Source organism: Lipotes vexillifer, unplaced genomic scaffold (genome assembly GCF_000442215.2).
Source record: "Lipotes vexillifer unplaced genomic scaffold, Lipotes_vexillifer_v1.1 scaffold474, whole genome shotgun sequence".
NCBI lineage: Eukaryota > Metazoa > Chordata > Mammalia > Artiodactyla > Lipotidae > Lipotes > Lipotes vexillifer.
Genome location: NW_006772385.1, coordinates 2,278,290 through 2,297,999, shown reverse-complemented (window position 1 = coordinate 2,297,999; position 19,710 = coordinate 2,278,290). Strand labels below are relative to the sequence as shown.

Below are 19,710 nucleotides of genomic sequence, written 5' to 3'. Positions count from 1 at the left end.
AAGGCCTTTGTGTACTGGAAAGGCACTGAGTTAAAGAGACAAAAGAAATTTGGTAAAAGTCTAGGTAGACAAGTGCAACCAGAGCAAAGATTACTAGTTCATTTTGTCCAGGTCTACAATATCTAAATGCAGTATAATGTGCATTCTTTCAAACAGTTCATCAATTAAGGAAGAAATTATCAGAGAAGTTACTTGATATTATATGAAGAGTAACAAAAAGAGAATGCTGGGCTTCCCTGGTGGCGCAGTGGTTGAGAATCTGCCTGCCAGTGCAGGGGACACGGGTTCAAACCCTGGTCTGGGAAGATCCCACATGCCGTGGAGCAACTGGGCCCGTGAGCCACAACTACTGAGCCTGCACGTCTGGAGCCTGTGCTCTGCAACAAGAGAGGCTGCGACGGTGAGAGGCCCACGCACTGTGATGAAGAGTGGCCCCCACTCGCCACAACTAGAGAAAGCCCTCGCACAGAAACGAAGACCCAACACAGCCAAAAATAAATAAATAAATTTATTTTTTTTAAAAAAAGAGATAAATAAATAAATACGTAAATAAATAAATAAATAGAGAGCGAGCGAGAATGCTATTGTACTGATTTTTTTCCAGTTTATGACTAGTTGATTTAACTTATGTTGTCCTGTGAATTCAAGTCTCTTTTGTCCTTGGTAATGAATGTTTGCTGAGGGCCAACCTGTAACATGACGTAATTTAGCACACAGGGAAGTCACAATTCCCCCTGCTTAGGACACTGCCCTCTCAGAGAGCCTTGTGCCAACTGTGTTGCAATTCATTTCAGTCTAAGATTTGGAAGTTCCAAATCAAAGCTAAGGTTTTGATCACCTGTTTCTTTTATTGGATTTTGATTAATCAATTATTAATCTATATTAACAGATAATTAACAAGAATCTAATTAATAGGTAATTAATCTGTATTCTCTAACTGAATATAGACTCTATGAGAAGATCAAATCATAGGCACCTACCTGAAGGAAGAAAGTAAAAAAAGAAATAATTCCCAGACCTAAAAAGAGCAATGAGAACATGTTGCATTTCTGCTGCTTCACTTCATCGTCCCCTGGTCCAAAAATCTACAAAAGAACATTTAGAACACCCACTTGGATTACATGACCTTTGTTTATTCCTCCCATAAACAATGGCTTGAGCATCACATTTTAAAAACTAGGTTTTGAATACGTGTTTTTTTTTAACTGCGGTAAAATATGCGTAACATAAAAATGGCTAAACGGTAGATTTTAAGTATACTAGTCAGTGGCATTAAGTGTACTGACAGTGTTGTGCCACCTTCACTGCCATCCATCTCCAGAATTCTTTCATCATCCACAACTGAAATTCTGTACTCATTAAACAGTAACTCCCATGACCCTCCCCCCAGCCATTTGGGAGCCACCATTCTACTTCCTGTCTCTATGAATCGGAGGAATGCAATACGAGTTCCGTTCTGAGAGCACGTTTGTAAGTCCAATTTGTTCGTAAGTCCAACAAAGTTAGCCTAGGTACCCCACTAACACAATCGGGTATATATCAATAGTGCTGTACTGTATTAGGTTTATAATACTTTTCACACAAATAATATGTACATAAAAAACAAACACAATAAATAAAGAAAACAGGGCTTGCCTGGTGGCGCAGCTTGAGAGTCTCCGCCTGCCGATGCAGGGCACACGGGTTCGTGCCCCGGCCCGGGAAGATCCCACATGCCGCGGAGTGGCTGGGCCCGTGAGCCATGGACGCTGAGCCTGCGCGTCCGGAGCCTGTGCTCCGCAACGGGAGACCGCGGACCGAAAAAAAAAAAAAAAAAAAAAAATAATAATAATAATAATTAAAAAAAGAAAAATGTGTACCTTCAAAAATTTGCAATAACATTGGAAAGTACCTATGTTAATATGCAAAGAAAAGGGCAGGGGGAAATTGTGACAGCATGATATTAACTATGTAAAAGAAATTAATTGATGTAATATTAGAAAGAAAGGTGAACATCAAAAAGTGAAGAATGGGGCTTCCCTGGTGGCGCAGTGGCTGAGAGTCTGCCTGCCGATGCAGGGGACACAGGTTCGTGCCCCGGTCCAGGAAGATCCCACTGGGCCCGTGAGCCATGGCCGCTGAGCCTGCGCGTCCGGAGCCTGTGCTCCGCAAAGATACAGGACAAAAAAAAAAAAAAAAAAAAAAAGAAAAAACAGTCTCAATCTTACAGTACAGTACCTTGAAAAGTACAGTAGTACGGTACAACTGCTGGCATACAGGGGCTGGCACGCGCGTTCACAACTGGAAAGTTCGCATGTAGCGGACTTACTGTTTGCGGTTATTAACATGGGCTGAAACACTGCCTACGGACTGTGTGTGGCTGCACATTTTCGTGTTTGGGCCTCTTCCTCTGCATTTGCTGTTTCCTCTGCCTGAACTCCTCCTTGACCCCTACCTGCTCACCACCCTCCACTCCACAGGGCCTCTGCCCTGACAGGCCTCTCCTGACCCGCCCGCATGAAACAGCACCTCCAGCTCCAGCCCCTGTACTGCCAAACCCTGCTTTTAAAATGCTTGCTATGCTGTGACACGTTACATATTTGCTTTTTGGTTGTGTTCTGTGTCTGTCCCAGTAGAAGGTAAACTGTTTGAGGGCAGAACTTAGTTTATTTTGTTTCCTGCTTGATCTCCAAGATCAGCATTTGACACAAAGGAGATGTCCCCAAATATAAATGCAATCCACACAGCTCTTGAATTGCAGGAGAGCCAGGGATTGCCTTATTTTGTAATGTAAGAACAGTTAGAGGGTTCTTCCTAATTTATTTTTTAGCTTGTGGTCTTAAACCAATGTTCAAAGTCACAAGCATAATAAACTCTTAGCAGCTATGCTCCAGTAAAAATTAATTAAGAAATAAAATAAAACTTTGAAGGGTAATACATTATATGAAGCTCAAAACATAAAGATAGAAAAAAAGCTGAAAATCAGCAGCATAATAAGGTCATAATGTGATGGAGAATAATTTATCTTTAACAAAAAAGTCTCTCCAATGACATTAGAGATTGACTAAGGTTATAAAATATAAATGTTGGATTTTATGGAGCCTTAGATATTTCTGATCACTTCTGATAAATATCCCCCAATGAATTTAACAACTGGATAGTGTGGGTTTTCCTTCTTAGCCTCCCCAAGCCTTGTGAGGATTGCTAAACAATGATGTAGCAATTGCTAAACAATGCTAAACATTGCTACAATTGCTAAACAATGATGTAGCAACTTTTTGAATCCTTACTTCCGAGGCAGACACTCTTTAATAGTTACCTAAATCATCTCTTAATCCTCAGCCATCCTAGGAGGTAGGTTTATTTTGCAGATGAAGAAACTGAGGTACAGCAAGGGTAAGCATTTGCCCAATTTGCACAGCGATTAAGTGGTGAGGCCGGTCTGTCCCCAGAGCCTAGTAGCCTCTTGAACTCTTCCCCTGCCCCACCACCCAGCCATCCAGTGAGACGTGCATCTCCTCCCCACAAATGGGATGGGGATCACTGCCTGACACCAGTTCATCCAAATGAAGAGAGTGAATCAGAATGCCTTCGTCAGGGAATTTACAGTTTCTAATTTCACTGACAGCATAACTTGCCTGTTTTTTCTTTTGCCTCACAGCTTTCCTCAAAAGGGAATTAAAACCTTGGGCTTAGTTTAATTTGAGGCTGCTTTACTGCAAAATGGACCAGGTTGGCATGAGAACTGATGTAATGGTGAAGTGATTTCATCACTTCATCGTCAAGCTGTCCCGTGGTGTTTTCAGCCTCACCTCCATAATCTCTGAGAAGATGACCGAAAAGGCCGGCTGAAGCGCCCCATTGGCAACAGCACACAGAGTTCCCACCACAAAGTAGGGCCATTCTGTTTTATTCAGTTTCAGGATCTTCATAAAAGACACCGGCGGTACAGTATCATCCTAGAACACATACATGTCAGGACAAAAAGGTGACAACACTACAGTCACTGGAGTTTATGGACATAGAGAAGGCCTGGCATCACCCTCCAGGAACTTGCAAACTAGGTGCAGAGAGTGACCAGGCTACAGTGAACTACTAGAGGGTTGGACAGGATGTTATCAAATGACTACACAGCGTAAGCTGAGTATGAGTCCTTCACCCAAGAAGCAATCTTCATGGTGTGACCAGCCCATCTCTATTCCAGCCTCGGCAGAGTGGGCAGAAGCAGGATCTGGGCACAAAATGCCCTAGAATTCAAGTCCAATTCAACTCCGGCATGATGTTGGGGTCACATGAGACAAGACCCACGAAGAGATGGGTAAGTGTCCTCACCAACACAAGGCGCCATGATTAACCTGAGGACGTGGGCCTGGTCTCCTCACCCTGGAACCCTGCCCAGCGATGCCTTTTCTGTGACGTGTTCCCAGCTCACAAAACTAAAGTAACTACTCCCCTTTTCTTTCACCACTGTTCCCTCTGCGGACTTCTTCTATTTCATAGCTTAGCTTGTTTTGTGTTCCCCCACCCTGTTTGTTTACATGACTCTGCTTCTTTGTTTGTTTTCATTTGTTTACATGACTGCTTGTTTGTTTTCATTTGTTTACATGACTCTGCTTGTTTGTTTGTTTTTAAGGTGAAGACTGTCTTTATATCCCTAGAAATAGCCCAATGCCTGGCACACATCAGGTTCTCAGCAAATGCTGAACTCAGTGTCTGGTCAAGCATGAAGGATTTAGGTCACATAAAGGAGAGTATTCTGACTACAGAGGTGGTTTAATAGTAAACTAGATACAAAAGGTGCCTATGGAATCCCATAGCCTCACAGTTGTTTAAATAGGTCATGTTTGTGTCTCTATGAAAAAGAGAACATGGGAATAGTTTCTATTCAGCCCTCTTCTTTCAAGCCACCCATTTTCTCTGCATTTTAGGGTGTTTTTTTCCTCCCTAGTTAACATCGTGTAGCCCTGGTCTCCAGCCTGTTAAACGAGCTGAGGCTGCTCTTCACACGCCAACAGGTCTTCCAGGCCCTTCTGATCAGACTTAATTTCCCCCGCTCCTTGGGCACATTGTTTTTCCCTCTATGATGGCACTTAGGACAGTCTTGTTGATGTGGCATTTTCTGACTCCCACTCTTCTCTGTGCATTTCTCCAAGAGAAGTGCTCCTCTAAAATACCAGACTCTCAAGATTTAGCAGCATAACTGTCCAGATAAATGAGGAAATGAGAAGTAAATACTTCCACAGCCAAAAAGGGGGAAATTGTTCATCTTACGGATGATAATGCAGCTCCACAATAATTCAATTGTTATTCTCTTTCCATAAATACACCAAGATTGAGACCTCTGAGAGAGCCCTCGTAATCTCTGCAGTCAATAACATTGTGGGCAGGGAAAAACAGATGCAGTGAATTCTTGGTAGGATTAGTGTCTTCAGGCCAACACAAAAGTAAAAATAAACTCAGCTTTTATCAATAAATAACATCAAAAGGTATTCTCAAACCATTTCTTAAAATCATAAAATATCTTTTCTTGGAATGGATTCCCTTTTTATCAATATTATGAAGGCTTCTGTTAACTTGAATTAATAACATCCCAAGACTTCAGGTGAGAAACGTTAAAGAACGTACACTTTGGCTATTTCTGGTTATTCTCCTTTGTCTTAGTAAGAGAATTCCAATCTTATTCAGAGTAGCAATGCATATAGCAAAAAGATTCAGTTATCTACCCTTCCTTGTAGCTAAGTAGCACCATGTGATTAAGTTATGGCCAGTGACATATAAATAAAAGTACTGTATCGAACTTATGGAAAATCTTTGTTTCTTCTTGCTCCTTGGAACACAGATGTGATGGCTGGAGCTTCAGGAGCCATTTTTGATCATTGAGAATGGAAGCTACATGCCAGGATAGTGAGGATAGATATGAAAGGAACCTGAATCCATGGTAACCATGGCAGAGTCACCATTCTAGCCCCGGGTTTCTCACCTTTAAGATTTTTTTATGTGAAAGAGAAATAAAACCTCTTATTTTTCTTAAACTGATATTAATCTGAGTTTCCTAGCATAGAAATCAAAAGTAATTCTACCTACTAGAGCATGCAAGTATCAGGGCCTCTTACTTTAGACCAGCCTTATTTATCTCTGGACCTCAAAAATAAGTGGAATATCTAGTTTTAATTTTAAGCATCTAAGCACAAAGACTATGTTTTTGGATCTTTTTTCATTGGAAATCCAATTTTAATTGGAATTGATTTCAATTTTTGACAAATACATTTAAAATTTGATATTTCCTTTTTTTAAGAAGAGTATGGCTCATGGCAGGAATCCTCTGTGCCTGCAATATACTTGCGAGACTAAGAATTTCGACAGCAAAACTAAACAACTAAAGATTTAAGTGAAAAACAACTCACAACTTCAATGGTTTCCACATCAAAGGCATTCTGATACTTTCGTGAATTCCTCAGGCTTTTATGAAAAGAACTCCTAACTATGGGACGAGCCAAACCCATGGCAGGGTTTTCATCAGTTAGTGCAACTTTAAATTCTTCTGACTGGATCTGGCTTCCTAATGTCTAAAAGAAGAACAAAACATTGAATTGTGTGTGTGCCTGTGTCCAGACGGATGTAACCTCCAAGTTTAGAACCATAGAGCCATTTGAATATCACGTGTCAAGACTTTCAGATTCCGTCACAGCTTCTCAGTCAAAGTTAGCTGCCAAGTGTCAAGAAGTATATCAACACATGGAAGTAAAAGAGGTTACAAAGGACAGAAAGGTTAAATTCAATGTGAAACCTGGAATATAAAAATATTCTCTAAAAATTAAAAGGCAAAGTTTTCATTATCCAGCAGGTAACTGGGAATTTCCTCAATACGCCAGGATCCAGAGAAGAAGTTAGAGACTACCACAGGGCAGAAGAATAAACGGAAACGTTACCCAGGGCTCATTTTTTTTTTTTTTTTTGCGGTATGCGGGCCTCTCACTGTTGTGGCCTCTCCCGCTGCGGAGCACAGGCTCTGGACGCGCAGGCCCAGTGGCCGTGGCTCACGGGCCCAGCCGCTCCGCGGCAAGTGGGATCTTCCCAGACCGGGGCACGAACCCGTGTCCCCTGCATCGGCAGGCAGACTGTCAACCACTGCACCACCAGGGAAGCCCCCAGGGCTCATTTTTACAAACAAGGAAAAGCTGGTCACTGCCCGAGGGAGGCTGTTCATCTGGCTGAGTACCATTATGTTTCTTCCTCAGAGTTCTGCAGAGATTCATCCACACCTCACCCCAGGGAAACAGGTTCAGCCTGTTCCTGCAGGTTCCTGCAGGTTCAGCCTCATTGCCCACTTTGGGATCAACTCTCTCCTTAAAGGGTCAGGGAGCGGGATAATTTAAGGACCTTAGCTCAATGCTAGATGAGGGAATATCAACCCAACCTTCCTGGAGTCTAACTTCGTTCTCTGTTTGCTTGCTTCCGCCATGTCTGAGTCCACATCTTAATGCTTTGTCCAGAACCTCAGTTCTTGTGCTATTGTCTTTTTCCCTTCAGGTCCTGTCCCCAAACCCAATTATCTGGCTAGTGCCTTACTGTACCCACAGAGGCTGTCTGTCTTGAGCTCTGGATCTAATCTGATCCTACTTTCCAGTTGTGCTTTCAGCACCTGACAGAATATTGCCCTTGTGCCTTGAACCCCACTGAAGGTATGCTCTGCTTGGTGGACTTCCTTGTTTCCCACTGGAACGGTTTCATACCATCTCTCAACAAAAGCCGACCTAGTGGGACTTCCCTGGTGGCGCAGTGGTTAAGAATCCACCTGCCGATGCAGGGGACACGGGTTCAATCCCTGGTCCGGGAAGATCCCACATGCTGCGGAGCAGCTAAGCCCGTGCGCTACAACTACTGAGCCTGCGCTCTAGAGCCTATGACCCACAACTACAGAAGCCTGCATGCCTAGAGCTCACGCTCTGCAACAAGAGAAGCCACCGCAGTGAGAAACCCGTGCACCCCAACAAAGACCCAACGTAGCCAAAAATAAATAAATAAGTAAATAGATTTATTAAAAAACAGAAAAACAACCTAGCTTAGAGACTTAGTCTTGTAACTGGTCCCCACATCCTCACTTCCATCCACTCCCACACTGCTATCACAGTCACTTTCCTGAAGGGCAGTCCTGCTCAAATCACACCCCAGCTCAACAATCTTCCACGGTTCCCCACCACATGCTCGAGCCTGGATCCCCCAAATTCTAGCACATGGCAAGTCAAACTGAACCACTTCTCATCAATCCTTTTCTTATCTTTTTCTCCTTTTGTCATCTTGTCCATGCTATCTCAACAGACAGTTCTTCCAATAAGCCCATTCTGATTTTAGACTTCTTCTATGACCAAATGCATAATCCCTCTCTCCATCTCATAATATACTTTTCTGTGCCTTACCTAAAGCCCTCATTTACTGGGAGCTGAGGTCATTGAGCTCCAAAGCCAAGATGGCCACTTTTCACCAGTTGATAAAAAGTATATATTTGAAACCAATAGCCCTTATTTCCTACACGTGGATATACTTCAGCTGCCTCAAATATTCAATCATAAAAAATAAAACAATAAATGTTGAAAGGAAATATGGGTGAATATCCTAAGAACAACCCCAAATCCTGAAGACATGGAGAGGAAAAATGATAATCTAATCACATACAATTTTAGAGCTTTTTTTATGGCAGCCAACCAAACAACAAAGTGATGTTGAGAGAACAAAGCAGGAAAAATACTTCCAATACATGCAAGAGAAATGTGTATTTCCTTTTTATGCAAGGTGTTCTTATAAATCAATAAGAATATCATGAACACCTCAACAGAAAACTGCCTAATACAGGAACAGACACTTTCACAGAGGAAAATATACAAACAGCCAAGGAACATGTGAAAAGATGCTGAGGACCCATTAAAATGATAGGATCTGGATGATGTGTATCTGAAATGTGAAGAAAAAAGAACAAAATTATGTACATACTAGTTACAGTTATATCAAAGCACATGTATATACTTTTACAAATGTAAGAATCACGTTTACAGAATAACATATTTTTAGGTTATTTATTTTGCAAAGTTGCTCAAGAAGTTCATTCCCCAGGCAATTAAGAATCTCTGTCCTAAAGAGTAAGTTCAAAATGTTTTGGGCATTTTCCTTTATTTTCCTCCCCGCTCACCTTTCTCTTTAGAGATTCTCTCAACGACTCTGAATTAAAGTCTCAGATGTACATTTTAGGCATCTTCCGGAAAACTTCTTATTTCTCAACATGGCGTTAGCTACATGGTATTTTAATAAACAAAATAAAGAATACTATAATGAGGAGAAAACAGCGGAAAAACTTCCCAGGAAGCAGATACCTGCATGTTAACAAGCCTGAAGTACACCCCTTCCTTCTTCATTAGTTCTTTGTGGCTTCCTTGCTCCACAATGACTCCATCCTCAAACCCAGCAATGACATCTGCATTCCGGATTGTAGACAATCGGTGTGCTATCACTACGGTGGTCCGGCCTTCCCTGGCCTAAAGGGGAAAAGGACAAACATGTAGGGCAGGAGGGTTACAATGTCCCACACTGGCAATTAACACACGATTAAGCACTTGGATGGAGGTGTTTGCGGATGATGCAAGAGCAGCTCACAATCCCCGGGTGATTAGGGCACAAAGGCATCACTCACCTGTGAATGGCTAAAAGGAGACTTAAGTTCTGGACCAGACAGGAGGCCAGTCCCTCCAGGATGAGGATGGATAACTCTGGAGGTCTACAACCCTTCTCAAATGTTTTCATACCTGTGTTAGGAGCCCTGTGAGTTATACGATATGCTAGAGACTTTAGCAGAAGCATGTTCAGAAGTTGTTGCCACATACAGTCTTCTCCAGAGCACTTCTGCAGTGCCTGATTTTGACTGTAATTCTAATGGACTACATGCAGGCAGCTTAGGTGAAAACATACCCTGGGATCTGGATGGTTCACATCATGGTTCAAAGACCATCTGAATTACAAACTCTGGAGTGGGGCCATTAACTATGATTTTTAACAAGTGCTTCAGGTGATTTTTATGGATGCTGAAATCTACAAATCACCCCCCCCCCCCCCCCCCCCCCGCTAAGTAGTTCCCTGAACTCACATGTCGTGGGCTTGGTGGGTTTATGAACGGGCATTTACAACCTGGAAAATGCCCATCAAACTATTCATGTTATGTCATTAACAATGGCTATTTTTTAAAAATACTCATTAGCCCTATCAAGACTAACAACTTCTTAAGACCACTCCTACTCTGAGGCAGTAAGACCACATCCTTAGGATGGTTATTAGAGTACAGCCAAATTCACCTAAGTAGTTAAAAAGATAGAAATGAGAGGCTAATCATCAAAAAATCTACAAACAGTAAATGCTGGAGAGGGTGTGGAGAAAAGGGAACCCTCTTGCACTGTTGATGGGAATGTAAATTGATAGAGCCACTATGGAGAACAGTATGGAGGTTCCTTAAAAAACTAAAAATAGAACTACCACATGACCCAGCAATCCCACTACTGGGCATATACCCTGAGAAAACCATAATTCAAAAAGAGTCACGTACCACAATGTTCACTGCAGCACTATTTACAATAGCCAGGACATGGAAGCGGCCTAAGTGTCCATTGACAGATGAATGGATAAAGAAGATGTGGCACATATATACAATGGAATATTACTCAACCATAAAAAGAAACAAAATTGAGTTATCTGTAGTGAGGTGGATGGACCTAGAGTCTGTCATACAGAGTGAAGTAAGTCAGAAAGAGAAAAACAAATACCATATGCTAACACATATATATGGAACCTAAAAAAAGAAAAAAAAAGGTTCTGAAGAACCTAGGGGCAGGGCAGGAATAAAGACGCAGAGGTAGAGAATGGACTTGAGGCCACAGGGAGGGGGAAGGGTAACCTGGGACAAAGTGAGAGAGTGGCATGGACATATATACACTACCAAATGTAAAATAGCTAGCTAGTGGGAAGCAGCCACATAGCACAGGCAGATCAGCTCGGTGCTTTGCGACCACCTAGAGGGGTGGGATAAGGAGGGTGGGAGGGAGATGCAAGAGGGAGGGGATATGGGGATATACGTGTGCATATAGCTGATTCACTTTGTTACACAGCAGAAAGTAACACAACACTGTAAAGCAATTATACTCCAATAAAGATGTTAAAAAAAAAAAAGGCTAGATTCATAATAGCCAAAAAGTGAAAACAATCCAAATGTTCATCAGTTGATCAAAAGATAAATGCAAGGTGGTATATCCATACAATGGAATAATAATGGACCAGAAAAAGGAATGAGATTCTGATGCGTGTTTCAGTATGGATGAACCTTAGCAATAATGAAAACATTATGCTAAGTGAAAGAAGCCAGTCACAAAAGACCATGCCTCGTATGATTCTATTTATATAAAATGTCCAGAATGGGCAAATCCATAGAGAGAGAAAGCAGATTATTGGTTGCCAAGAGCAAGGGTGAGGGTGGAATGGAAAGTGACTGCTAATCGGTACAAGGTTTCCTTTCAGGATGATGAAAATATTCTGCAGTGAGACTGTGCTGATGGTTGCAAAATCTCGTGAATATACTGAAAAAACCATTGAATTGTGCATTTTAAAAGGGTGAACTTTATGGTATCTGAATTATATCTCAATTTTTTTAAAAAGAGCATCCATGAAAATTCTGAAAAAGTTAATGAGTATCTGGGTAATATCTCCACCAGATACTAAAACATAAAAAGCTACAGCAATTAGGGCTTCCCTGGTGGCACAGTGGTTAAGAATCCGCCTGCCAACGCAGGGTTTGAGCCCTGGTCCGGGAAGATCCCACATGCCGCGGAGCAACTAAGCCCGTGCACCACAACTACTGAGCCTGCGCTCTAGAGCCCATGAGCCACAACTACTGAGCCGGCGCGCCTAGAGCTCGTGCTGCACAACAAGAGAAGCCACCGCAATGAGAAGCCCACGCACCGCAATGAAGAGTAGCCCCCGGCTCACCACAACTGGAAAAAGCCCGCAGGCAGCAACAAAAACCCAATGTAGCCAAAAATAAATAAATTAAATTAATTAATTAAAACAAAAAAAAGCTACAGCAATTAAAATAGTAAATTCTGGGGGAATCTATCATGTGAAATGACAATTTGATCAATAGGAGCATATAGAGAGTTCAGAAATAGACATGAAACATTTAAGAATTAGTATGATAGTATGAATAAATATGCTTTGTCTCTCTGTAGACAGAAGGTGGACTATGGAGCCAATTTTGTAGCCACCTGGAAAAAAAGAATGTGGACTTTCTTCTTCACTCCTTACCCTAAAATAACCAGATGAATCAATTGTGTTTACATAAATATAAAAGAGTTACATCATAAAAAGAGAGAGAGACTAGAGCATAACTATTGGACAACATTTAAGACTGTTCTTTGATTTTTAGCATATGGGCCCCAAAGAAACATTCATAAATATTTACTGATTTACTGATATGGAAGCTGCATGGCTTTGTCCATGTATGATAAGGCATAGAGGAAATACTTTGATCAACCTAATTATATTCATGATACTAACAGTGATGAGTAAACTGTTGACAGTGACTGGGTTATCATTATGATAATAATAGGTTGATGCTATATTGACTTCAAAAAAACAGAGGAGTCGGAGTCGGACTTGTGAGTAAATGACTGGTGTGCAGGAGAAACAAAGTGTGCAAAGTTGCTATTTCAAAATTAGCAACTGTCACCCTTGACCAAGATTTCTTTGGCCAGGGTAGAGGAGATCTGACACAAAGGGCTATTTTCGAACACCCCAGTGATGACAAAACGTTGGCGAATAAATACCCTAGATTCAAGGACACCAGCTATTAAGAAATGTGGAACTTCTACTAATTTTGCATGTGTAGGCATGAAAGGCAGAGGCCCAAACAAAGGAAGTACTATTCCATGAGCCTTTCTGGAACTTCTGAAAAAAAAAGCATAAAATGAAGCTTTTGGCGATCATTGCATTAAATCACTACTCTGGTTCCTTGCTTGCCCCTCCAGTACGGAAACACTATGAGTAGGAGAGTGTGTGTAGGTATGAAACTCTGTGATTATTGACTTTCTTTAAAAAATCAAAATATCAAGTCTGCTTTTCTATTCTTCCTTAAGACCTTATATTGGAAAAACCTATTATTTATTTTGATGAATAGCTGCTATCTATTGAGCCCAAAGCAGAAATGGTCATTAATAATTTTTTTAATGTAGACATGTATTATCTCAATGAGCTTGGCCATAGTAATCAATTCAGTAAAAATTTATTTAGGCTTTACTATGGGCAAGGTACTGGAGTAGGTGTTATAGAGACACAAACATGAACCATTTATTAATTCTGCCTTTTGAGGGTTTATTCTTTCTAAGAGAGAGGAGGCTTATAAATAAATAGCTAGCTACAATAACTTGGTGCCACAAGAGGTATTGATAAATGTATAAAGGATCCACAAAAGGAAAATATTATTCTTCCAGGCTAGGTAATAAAGGAGGAAAAATAATAACTATAATAGTAGTATATCCTTATGCTCCTCAGAGGAAAAATAATTAATTACAAAATTCAACTTTTCATTGTTAAAAGAGAGGTGGTATATAAATAGATGGACCAGCCAATTGACTTGACTAGTATCACTGGGGGGAGTACAGTAATGAAGGATTTCCCTTTTGAAGACACAGTTTGTAGTCTGCAAAATATATCAGTTTAGTTATCTTGCAATGTATGGAGTCAACTGGGTAGATTATAAACTATCTGCAGCAACTACGGTAGATAAAACATGGTCACAAACACTTTGCAGCTACTCCCTTTCACAGGTGGAGTCTATTTTTCCACCTCATCAAATCTGGGCAGTCCTTGTGACTTGCTTTGACCAAACAATATGAAGGAATTAATGCTTGTGCAATTTCTGAAGCATAGACTTCAAGAGGCCTTATAGCTTGTGTGTTTGCCATCTTTGAAAGCTACCTGGAAAGGAAACTTGTCTGGTCTCCTTGAAGACGAGAAGCCTACTGGAGAGGAGCATCAAGCTGCCTCAGGCAACAGCCATCACCAATTTCCAAGCACATGAGGGAGGCCGTCTTGAACATTCCAGCCCAGATGACCCTGAGCTGAGAGTCGCTGCCTGGGGAGACTAGGCAAAACCAAGAGAGGAATCACACCAGCCAACCCACTAAGTGCTGGATTAAAGCAACTGATATGGAAATTGGTAATTAGACTGGGATGCTACTGTAACAAAACCCTAAAACATGTGACATTGGCTTTGGGACTGGGTTCTGAGTGGCAGGCAGTGGCTAGGAGGGAGGTGATGATACTGTTAGTGGAGACTGGAAGAAAAGTAAGGAAATTGCTATTGGAGGCTGGAAAGACAGTGACCTGTGTTATGTAACCTTAGAATAACTGGAAAAATTGTTCCCTACAGTAACTTGGAAGAAAGATATTTTATCTAAGGAACTTGTACATCTGGCTAAGGAGATTCCAGAGGTCTCTAAACAGAATGTTGAAAGTGCCAGGCTGTATATGATAAGGTATGAGAAGAAAATGATAAGCTAAAGAAGAAGCCATTTGGTTTGCAAGGTGAATTTAGAAGCTACAAAGAAGACGCAGTACTTGCTGGGTTGGAAAATGAATTGTTAATCATCCAGTCAAATGAGACCAAAGATCAAATCAGGGTGTAGGTGTAAGACTTTTTTGTTAAAATCTCTGAAAAACTTATGGCAAATTCTAGTAGACACTCTCTGCTACATAAAAGGGCTTCTAAGGCTCTAAAGGGTTTTCTAATGGCGGCTTCATGTACAGCCCAAAGTAGAGAGAGGCTTGTCCCCCCCAAAAAATTAAAGATGTAACTTTTGGGGCTTAAGCAAACTACAGTCAAATTCTAAGCAAACTCACAAAGTCTTTATGAGAGTCCATCAGCTTGGACTAAAAGAGAATGAGAAAATTAAAAATGTAAAGAGGCCTCTGGGTCTCAAATTTCTATGAGCAGAAAGTATGCTGAGAAAGTTACTCAGCTGCAGACATGGGCCCTTTCTTATGGGAAAGGAAAGAGCTCTCAGAGGGAGAATCTGAGAGCCCAGAGGTTGAAGCCCCAAACCAAGCAGAAAAAGTGCACTAGGGAACCCATTCTACTAAGGGTAGAATTGAGCCTTAATCAAGGAATGTTTCCTTTCCTTGGAGCAGTAGGGTAATTGGCAACATGCATCTGACTGCATTTCAAAATTGCTATGGAGCAGTAACTGCTCTGTGCTTCCTGTTTTCCTTTTTGAATAGGAGTGTCTGTTATAATTAGCCTGTCCCTGCCTCACCATTACATGGTGGGTATATGTGTGGAAGATAATGTCTCTTTAGTTCATAGTCCTCTGGATCAAGATGAGCTTAACATGAAGAATCTCATCCATATCTGGACCACATACATGTCTTCAGGTACTGACTTTGAGCCTGATCTCATAACTGTATGAAAATTGTGAGGGTCTTGGGAAGAGGTGGATTTATTTTGCACTTGGGAGAAATGTAAATAATTGTGGCAGAAAGTGTGCTGTGCAAGATTAAATACGGTCATAGATCCTTTACAGCTCACCCATCAAGAAACAGAATCTATTTCCTCGCTCCTTCAATCTGGGCTAGCCTTGTGACTTTCTGTGACCAACAGAATGTGGTGAAAGTGACATTGTGTGAGTTCTGGAGTCTAAGCCTCTAGACATCTTATAGCTTCTGCCTCTAGATACACTGGCCTGAGACTTCTGTGTAAAGAAGCTGGGTTAGCCTATTGTATGAGTGAGTACAAGCATGAGTATGAGATGCCCAACCAACAGCCAGCATGTGAGTGAGGCCATCTTGGACCATTTTAGCTAAGTCAACCCTCCAGGTAAATACAGCCATATATATGCTCAGGTAAAAAGAGAAGATCCATCCAGCCAATTGCTTTAAGCCTGAATTTGGGTTTGTTATGCAGCAATAGGTAACTGATTCAGCAATCAATAAAAGGAATAATAATCATGGTAATGGTAATCACCATAATAATTGCATTGTTTCTCATGGGCAAGGTATGTGCTAAGAACTATACATGCAGTATCTCATTTAATCTATTCAATCATCCTATGACATTATTTCTCCCCCTGCCCCCTACCCCAATTACTTCTGCAATATCTCAGGCTTAGAGGACTCCCATCTCAGCCTGCCTGCCTGGCACCACAACCTGTGCCCTTAAGCACCACCCCAAGCTGCTAATGGCTTTTCTTGAAGATTTTAAAAAACTGGGAGTGATTCCTCAGCTATTTTTAAAGTCAATATGTAAAAGGTTATCAACTGAGGAGTGGGCCATAATCCTACAGAACACAAATTGCTAAACCTGAATGAAGTAACCTGTCCAGATATGAATTAAAACTTGCAAGGCTATAATTTTTGCTGACAGAATTCATATCATGAAAAACAACATCTCCAGTAATTCTGTTCATTTAGCACAGCAAAGGCTAACATATTGAATGTTTGTATCCTACAAAGTATTGGGACGTGGGTCCTAGGGCTGAATAGGACTTTGTTTTTTCACATAAATATCTCTCTTATCCTACCTAACTTTATGCTAAAAAGTCTATATTGACACATGAATGACCATTTATGTGTTTTGAGTTAAAATTAATTGTTTAATTTATGCATGTATTTATTTTTATGATTTCTTCATTTAAGTCACTTCTAATTAACTAAGCGAATACAATTCTCCTATGTATTATATTTTGTTTCCTTAATATTGAGAGAGATATTAATATCCATGAAAGCAATGTAATTGAGTATAAAAATTTGTGAGGAATAATTATCATAATCTTTCATTAATTATTAAATTACATTTTATAAGATAAGCCAAAATATTAATCTGATAAACCAGGAAGCATGAATTAACTACAGTTTATAGCACACAAGGCAACTGTGCTTACTTAGGATTCAGGTATAAATTTTCCTGAGAAAATAAGGTTCATACAGTTCATGTCTAAAATATCAAGACGATAGATACTACGTATAATTGAATCACTTTGCTGTATACCTGAAACTGACACAACATTGTAAATCAACGAATTATATTTCAATAAAAATCAAAAAATGAAACAAAATAAAATAGGTCAATTCAAAAAAATAAAATTTCAAGAGGCAGGTTGGATAGACTAATTAACTTGCACATTTTATTACTAAACTTTCTCAAATCAAATATATTTATGATATTTATGTGTTTGAAACCCATTTACATGATGTCATCTGACTCTGGTTTTAATACTGTGTTGTTATTACAGATGACTTCAGCACTGACCTTGAAAGTGTCCCAAGATAAGTTTCTTCCTTTGAAGCTTTAGTTTAGTAAAGATAACAGTGAGAGATTTAGAAACTCTGAGCCGGGCCCATGAGCCTCAGCAGCCTTAAAAAGTGTTGCTTATTGTGGTTGAGAATCTGCCTGCCAAAGCAGGGGACACGGGTTCGAGCCCTGGTCTGGGAAGATCCCACATGCTGCGGAGCAACTGGGCCCGTGAGCCACAACTACTGAGCCTGTGCATCTGGAGCCTGTGCTCTGCAACAAGAGAGGCCGCGACAGTGAGAGGCCCGCACACCGCGATGAAGAGTGGCCCCCGCTCACCGCAACTAGAGAAAGCCCTTGCACAGAAATGAAGACCCAACACAGCCAAAAATAAATAAATTAAAAAAAAATAAGTGTTGCTTATTTATATGCCTAGAAAAACATGCAAGTTGAACTTTATTTCCAGAAAAGCATCCATTCATTTTCATGAATAGATAAATGTACTGCCTACAAAATAAGGCAAATATTTGAACTGCTTTTCAGCTGGACCACTGCATAAGTAACCAGATTTTTCTTTGTACATTTTACCACAACTACTTTTGATCAAAGCCCTAGCCTATGTGCAAGAAAAAAACAAAGCTAAGTGGCTCACTGCACAGGTTTGGATTAGGGCTCACTGCACCTTGGTCAAAGCAAGCCAGTTAATGGGCTGCCCACCTTTCTCTGAAATGTGCCTTGACAGGAAGGAGAAACCAAGAAAGCCCCACGGGAGAGCTTCATTTGCTCTTATGTTTATGTTTTTCAACCTAGGCTCGCAAAGCATTGGCAAGAATTTTCAATAAAGTTTCAACTGGCTGGCCTTCAGGTGTTTAGGGTCCACTGACCTTATCCAAAGCTGCCTGTACCTCAGCTTCACTCTCAGTGTCCAGCGCTGAGGTGGCCTCATCCAGCAGGAGGATCTTGGGGTTGCGAACCAGAGCTCGAGCGATGGCGATTCTCTGCTTCTGTCCACCACTCAGCTGGGCCCCTCTCTCTCCAACCAGGGTGTCAAATTTCTACAAGAGGAAGCATGGTGGAGCTCTTGAAGTATTTCAACTAGAAAAAGCTATGGAGCCTAGAAATTCATGAAGACATCAGGGAGCTTCATTTTGACCATCGTAATGAGTCACAAATTATAATAAAATAAATAATATCAAATTCTGACAAACTACTAACATACTCTGTATAAAATTTTGTATGTTTCATGTACCAAGCTATACGCTCCAACTGGATTCAAGGGACTTACCTAGCAAAGTTGGACAACCTTGTACCTCAAACATTATTAGCTTAACCTTTGAAGAAAGAACTCACATGAGTTGAAATTCTCATTTCGAGGGCAACTACATTAACAGAGGCTTTACCTGTGGTAGTTTCATGATAAACTCATAGGCGTTGGCTTCCTTGACAGCTTTCTTTATTTCATCCATTGTTACATTTCCACGGCCATAACGAATATTTTCAGCAATGGTGGTAGAAAATAGCACCGGCTCCTGACTCACCACTCCAATTATTTCCCTCAGATACCTTACGTTAAACATCCTAATATCCTGCCCATCGATGGTAATCTGAAAAAACAAAATACTTCCATTGAATATTTTAAACCTTCTGATATATAAAGCATCAAGACTCTAATTTGTTACCAAAAAAGCCTTAGCTAATATTTAACTTATTTCAGTGGTTAGAAATGAGAACTGGAAATAAAGCAATGTGTAAGACTAAAAGTAAAAAGTGTATTCTCGGGCTTCCCTGGTGGCGCAGTGGTTGAGAGTCTGCCTGCCGATACAGGGGACACGGGTTCGTGCCCCGGTCCGGGAAGATCCCACATGCCGCGGAGGGGCTGGGCCCGTGAGCCATGGCCGCTGAGCCTGCGCTCGGCAACGGGAGAGGCCACAATGGTGAGAGGCCCGCGTACCGAAAAAGAAAAAATAAAAGTGTATTCTCTCTTTTGATATTTATTATCTTACATATTATCTTACATATAGAGTTTTTTAATGGATGGATTATTCTCCATAAGTGATTATATAGTCGGTTATACATTTTTGGCATAACTATTATTTTTGCTTACCATTGCTAAATCTGATTAAAATGTCCCTTTACCTACCTAGTCTACATATCATTTTGATGGCATTATGATGTTTTACTGTATGTAATATACCATAATTTACTTCAGCATTTCCCACCTGCTGAATATCTGGCTTCCTTCAAGGAACACTGAAGGACAATCATTGTAAAAGCACAGAAATACCAGGCCGAAGCGTATGATTTATTTTTTCTTCTCCGATAACAACTGCTTAACTTATACAATGATTGGCACGTGTTGGGCATTTATTATTTGCTGAATAAAGGTTGAATAAACAACCCTCTAAAAAGATTTTTAA

At 40.7% G+C, this 19,710-nt stretch overlaps 1 protein-coding gene across 1 annotated transcript in view; it reads right to left on the bottom strand.

Annotated features, from left to right (window-relative positions):
• ABCB4 (ATP binding cassette subfamily B member 4) overlaps positions 1–19,710 on the bottom strand; it is a 75,061-nt gene that overhangs the window by 27,404 nt on the left and 27,947 nt on the right. Inside the window, exons 12-17 of the mRNA XM_007447469.1 lie at positions 18,694–18,897; positions 18,178–18,348; positions 9,345–9,506; positions 6,384–6,545; positions 3,792–3,938; positions 981–1,085 (exon numbers count right to left, since the gene is read on the bottom strand). Of these exons, the coding sequence (XP_007447531.1) occupies positions 981–1,085; positions 3,792–3,938; positions 6,384–6,545; positions 9,345–9,506; positions 18,178–18,348; positions 18,694–18,897 (951 nt within the window). The remainder of the gene's footprint in view (positions 1–980; positions 1,086–3,791; positions 3,939–6,383; positions 6,546–9,344; positions 9,507–18,177; positions 18,349–18,693; positions 18,898–19,710) is intronic.